The sequence below is a fragment of the Mytilus galloprovincialis genome, chromosome 3 (assembly GCF_965363235.1).
Source record: "Mytilus galloprovincialis chromosome 3, xbMytGall1.hap1.1, whole genome shotgun sequence".
Taxonomy (NCBI): domain Eukaryota; kingdom Metazoa; phylum Mollusca; class Bivalvia; order Mytilida; family Mytilidae; genus Mytilus; species Mytilus galloprovincialis.
The window spans coordinates 30364434-30370705 of record NC_134840.1 but is presented as its reverse complement, the minus strand read 5'-3'; the positions used below and the strand labels follow the sequence as shown (position 1 = coordinate 30370705).

Sequence of the window (6272 nt, the reverse complement as noted above, 5' to 3'; positions counted from 1 at the left end):
GCATACTACTAATCATTCTAATTTGTTTATCCTGAATCACATCCGTTCATGTACATCTCACTAAGTACGACACTCTTAAGCATATAAGTATTTTCTAGAGTAGCACTATATGCCGGTGCCCAACATAGAGGAAACCCTCGATGATAACCATATGTAAGAGTAGCACTAAATGACAGTGCACATAATATATGACATCAATGAGCCAAGAGAAGAACTAAATTATAGTGCACATAAAAGATGACATTTTCGATCACAAGCATGTGTTAGAGTAGCACCAAATGACAGTGCACATAATAGATACTGAAAGCAAAGCATGTAGAAATAAATGACATTGTGCATAATTAAAATCACCTTATAGCATAATCATATGTCAAATATCTTTAAAAGACAATGGACATAATAGATTACACCATTATCATATACTTATGCAAGAGTAGCACAAAATTACAGTGCACATAACGTAGCACTAATTGACAATGCATATGATTTATACTTTATAGCATATGCATATATTAGAGTATCATTAAATGAAAGTGCACATCATAGATGAAACCCTAGAGCATTAACGATGTAAATATTTCACTAGATAGCAGTGCCCAAAATAGAAGACACCCTCGAGTATAACCATATGTTAGAGAAATATCTTATGGCAGTGCCCATAAAGGATGACACCATAGAGCATAATCATATAATAGAAAAGTACAAATTGACAAGTTCCATTACCATTGATTACCCAGATAATATACATGCGGAAGAATATCACTAAATGACAATACCTATGAGAGGATAACTAATATAATTTTTGTTCTTCCTTCATCGGCATTCAAATCTGCATTTGAGACATCATTGCAACAACGCCTGTACTGTGTTCAGCGCCCTAGGCAACTAGACCAACTAGGCTATAAAATAATGCTTTCGTTAGTCGAGTAATGCGTTTCCTCGTTGGCGTTATCCAAGAGTATGACACATAACATGATGTGTAGTGGCACATAGATGGTAAACCTTACAGATCAGCTGTTTTTTGTCTGTCGCAAACTTTACGGGATGATAATTTTAATAACCATGCATTCACATCAATTTTTTAAATTTAATTGTAATCGTCAACTTACGAAAGCTATATTCTATAGCCTAGTTGGTAGTCCTGAGAGCGTTCTAAGCGCTAAAAAGTGCAGGCCATGTAGTTACGGTATCTCAGATGAAGGGATTCGAATCTCGCAGAGAAAAGAAACAAAACTTGCCGTTATCTATCGTTGTTTGACTAAACTTGAGACGAAGTATATATATTTATATTTTAAATCATTTCATTATACAAATTGTGTTGCTGTTGATATTTTCTGACGTAAACAGGAATAAAAAAGAGAAAGTTGTCAGCTTACCCACTAATTGTCTATTCCATGATCATATATAACCCCGACATGGTGTAACTTATACTGTAAGAGCGTTATCGTACAATACAGTTCATATTCAAAAAGCAAATATTTACACAGCTATAGCCGACCATATGTTTCTCAAATTGACCGCGAATAATTGATATTTATGAATACCATTCTTTAAAATGAACATTTAAATGAAAATATTTCCGATGACGGGATCAGAATTATTATCCTTTGTATACTATTAATATTTATTTCATAACAGTAATCGGTATTGACTTTTACACTGACGATTCCTTTCCGACTAGTTCTTACAATAGAATTACACTTTCGCTAAATAAGTAGACTAAATCGTTATAAAAAAAACACTCTCCTAGTTACATCAACAAATATCTTTTAAGTTGCTGCACATGCATGAACTGGACCAACACTTTTATGTCTCATTATAATATCATTTGCATGCTTACATTACTCATATCAAATTTAATGTTTTACAAAGTTTTACTCCTATTTGTTTCCCATTTAATGTACAGCCTTTGGTTTATAGTATACTTATGCAACTAATCATGGGCGAAATAAGGCTATGGGTAACATTTTTGTATAACTCAAAATGTGTCCACTGTCAAATTCCAACTTTCTAATACGTGTGCTTTAATCTTGACTTCCTATTAAAGTGCAAATAACAAGGTTACGTGTTCTCGATTTTTTTGTATGGGAAGTTATATACTCACTTATAGAAATTGAGAAATTTACAGAAAGATATATATTTACAAATTTCCCATGCGTAATATATAAAGTCCATTTCTAGGGGAAAGCTACAAATAGGCGATTTTTGCGTCGCTAGGCAAACTAAATTTTGCGACAGTAAAATTAACGTTTGACGAAGACGCGGCAAGCTAAAAATACCACACAGTTAACTTCAAATTTTAAAAATTATTTCAAATTGTGTTTTATCCTATTATCAAACTGATTTTTACAAAAACAGTTTTTATCTACATTTAAACGTTGCCATGTCAGGGGAGCGAACTCTGATAATGGTACTTTTACAACGAGTCCCGTGTCTTCAATTTTTCTTTCCCTGTTCCGAAAGCTCATTAGAAGAACGAACTGCATATTCAGGACGAGAACATCTTAATGTAATATGAATGTTAACCTCGCTTGTACTAGACTAAAACGCTGACCCGGACTATTAACGTGTTAGTTCACAAAGAAGACATGTCACCTTACCGTCCCAGACACTTTATTTTGACATCGACCCGACCAGTCTTTGCTTTTACTCCTAAATGCCACGTGCTTAGTCGAGATGCAGAAAATACCATTTTTAAAGTCTTTGGTTAACCCGGTGGGTGTTCCGGCGAACCCACGACCTCTGGCACTCGAAGCAAAAACGCTACCACAAAACTGCTTTTTTATAACATCGTAATAACTCAATCTAATCAAACCACTGCATGGATTAAAATTGAGGCGACAGATGCCAAAGGGATATTCAAACTCAAGTCGAAATAAACTGACAACAACTTGGCCAAAAAAAAGTGTATTCAAAACCCCAACATAGAAAACTAAAAACTCAGCAACACGAACCCACACTAAAACCGATGGTGATCCGAGGTGCTCCAGAAAGGGTTAGTGGATCATGCTCAACATGTGTCACCCGCCGTAAGTATGATAAATGAGATTCGATAGATCAGTCACATTCACTAACAATTGAAATGTGATATATTGCTCAACAATGACACAACTGAGACAGGAGGATTTCGGAAATGAATATTCGGTCCTTTTTAGAAAGAAAAAAATACCAGAATGTCACTGATTTTTCGTAAAAATTTGACTGTAGTAAAAATTGTGATGATACATTTTATATTCACCTAAAATCAGGAAAGGATAAGTTTATTGTTTAATACCTAATTGAAAACTGATATCTTTGAGATGGTCATAGATTTTCTAACGAAGATAATAAATCATTTTCGTGCCAATTAGTGTTGCCTTAGTATTGGAAAAACAGTATGAAGTGTATAACTCAGTTTATTTGAGAAGAGTGTTTTTTTTTCTATTCATATCGTTGATTCGAGTAAAGGAACAAACAAAGGGTTTGGAATGGCGGGATGTGTCTCTTCTTTTTCTTCTTCCTGAGTATTATTTTGGCTCTCTTGACTTGAATCACTAGCAAATGTATTGTGTCTAAAATGACGAAACCAGTTTTCGAGCCCACTCCGAATAACTGCAGTGTTTTCTGGCTTGTCTGCTTTATGTGCGATGGACCAGTATTTCTTAAAAGTGAGGATCTCCAAAGTTTTTAATGCTTTCTGTCTCTGTCTGATCATTGTCAGTACATTTTTGGCGTCTACTACCGTCTTGATATTGGAGTATCGCTTGTAACAAATAACTTCTTTCTTCCTAATATCACTTTCTGATTCAGGTGTAACTGCAATAATAATTGAGAAAATAATACATAAGTTAATCTTGCGATTAATGGAAAGAATCATATTATTTAAAATTTATCTACACTAAAGAACAAAATAAATCAAATACACTACACACCGAATCTTTAGTTCTCCTCATACATCGTTCGTAATACTAGTAGTAACAGCATACTATTTTTCCAATTAGCAATACCACTCTCATCCAGATCATGTCCATGTTTCGCTTGCAGAACTTGTAAGCAACATGTACTTCGTTCAGATCGTTTTGAATTAAACAAAAAATATCCGTTTTGTGACTGAACAATTAGACGATAGTAAATATAATAGAAAAAAGCCAACGAATACGAGGTGAAATCACTTACTGAATGATGTTATGGCTAACATTTCCAACTTTTTGCTATTAAATTCCTCGTGCAGAGATTCCATACTGACTTCATTGCTCTTCACAGCCTGCATGAGATTTTCTATTTCACTTTCCATTTGAACTATTTCAATCTTTTTTCGTCGTAATTTCTTTTCTGTTTTTCTAAAACAAAACAAAAAAAAATATGGTTTTTATTAGGGACTTTTTATATGGAGTTAGTTTTCCGTGAATTTGAGGGTCGTTATATTTTCGACCAAGTCTAAACTAATACTAAAATAAATTATTTACGAAAGGCCTTTGTTCACTAAAAATTATGAAACCATACTATATCGTTCCCTTTGATTCCGATTTAAAAAGCTATCCGAGATAATTTTTTGCTCCAAAAGTGTGGCTACTTTGAGGTCCATTATAGCTGCTGAACCGTATCACTTTTTATATTGGTTTACTGACTGGTCTGTAAATATAATAAGTATCATTACTGATTAGAGTTACGGCTTTGCAGCTATAGGGGTCCATGTTCTTAAGTTAATGGTTCATTTATGGTAATTGTTTTCTCCAGGGTTGAGTAAGCTGTTAGAATTAGAGCAAGACTGAGTGTAAGGGTAAAGTATGGATAAGAAAAGTGTTAGGATTGTGGCATTTACCATAGCTATTTGGGCTGGCACTGTTAAGGTCAAAGGGCAAATGTTGGTGTTATGTATGGGTCAGAGTAGGGTTTAGGGTTAAGGCAAGTTTATTATAGGTTTATATGGGCACCCATAAAGTATGATAAAAGGCCTACACTTCTTTGTGGTCCGAGAGTGTATTTACTTTTCTTACCTGTATTTCCTGAGAGTAGAGTTTAACTTTCGTCTAGTTTTCCTAACATTTTGATTTATGGACGCATCAGAGTTTGATGATGACGAAGACGTTGATTTAATCACATCGCTTCCTTTCTCTGCATTTATCTCTGATTGGTCTGTTTCAGAATCGAGTAAACCGTCGGTCGATACTTCCTTCAAAGTGGCAGTCACCACACTTTCGTTCAGACTTTCGTTCAGATGTGAATGTTTCATCTTGTTTCGACGGAACAATTTCTGTATTAAGGACATTCCAACAATGCAAGTTCCAATACCGAGAAATGTTAACAACAGAGTATTATTATCTGTCATAGATTTTCATCGGCATGTTCATCTAATGATATTGTCTATTCACTATTGTCAGCTATTTTTTCACTGACGTCATGAATCCGCGAAACAAACGTCCAGTAAAGTTTGCCAAAATGTAATAAATTTAGGCAGCGTAATACATTTTTTTATATATAGTCTGTTTCCCGGCCGTTATTGAAATCCTTGACACTACTTAATATTTGTATTTCCGAAGGCATACTGGATATTTTGCGGAGGGGACCAACCTACATAATACATAGAATAAATAAGGTAATTAGTACTTTTTACGACTTTCTTTTATTCATTTAAAAAAAGGGAAATTTGCGAATACAACCATTTTTCAACGAACCGATAAAAAATTGCAACGCTTGTATGACAGCCATTCCAAAGCTTTTATTTGCGCGTAGAAATCTTTTCCTTTTCACTATAGAGAAACAACTATGGTCAGCATATGGCGACTGAGAGAAGTTTTAAAGTTACAATAGTCTGTATAAGGAAACAGTGAAAAGTATAAAACCCCATTTCCTCCTATATTTTATCAAAAATATATTTGTTCACTATGATTTGTCATACAACCTGGAAGTTTTGATAAGTAAAAGACCCGTGCACTGTTATTGTTCGAATTAGGCAGATGATCTCCCTTCTTATTTGATGTTTATATTTAGTATGCAATCGCAATATGTAAAATCGGATATTACAGACTTAAGTTCGAATTAGACATATGTTATATTTCTTATTTTGCAAATTCGGAATTTCAAAATATATCTATATGCAAAATAAGAAATATAACACATATTCTATAGATAAGATAAGAATTTTATTAATCTAATCAAGAACCCATAAAGGGCATCATTTTACAACACAGTATGATTGGAAAAAGCAAAACAGAAAACTAATACCTACTATAACTTATGCGGCGTTTTGCATTTGCGCCGATCTGCATTTCATTTGCGCCGATTTTTTCTTT

General features: G+C 34.0%; 1 protein-coding gene across 1 annotated transcript; it reads right to left on the bottom strand.

The window, feature by feature from the left end:
- Window positions 1-3377: 3377 nt before the first annotated feature.
- On the bottom strand, window positions 3378-5373 carry LOC143067674 (uncharacterized). Its single transcript, XM_076241113.1, has 3 exons — window positions 4977-5373; window positions 4156-4319; window positions 3378-3795 (listed from the first exon to the last, which is right to left on the bottom strand). Exons 1-3 carry the CDS (start codon window positions 5306-5308, stop codon window positions 3425-3427), a joined length of 867 nt encoding a protein of 288 aa, XP_076097228.1. The 5' UTR covers window positions 5309-5373; the 3' UTR covers window positions 3378-3424.
- Between the last annotated feature and the right edge of the window lie 899 nt (window positions 5374-6272).

Bases quoted from the DNA above. Each gene is read 5' to 3' on its own strand.
- LOC143067674 (XM_076241113.1), bottom strand. From the start codon at position 5,308: ATGACAGATAATAATACTCTGTTGTTAACATTTCTCGGTATTGGAACT. The intron at 4,320-4,976 runs GTAAGAAAAGTA...GTTTTGTTTTAG, and splicing joins TCTACTCTCAGGAAATACAG to AAAAACAGAAAAGAAATTAC. The intron at 3,796-4,155 runs GTAAGTGATTTC...TTATTATTGCAG, and splicing joins GTTAGCCATAACATCATTCA to TTACACCTGAATCAGAAAGT.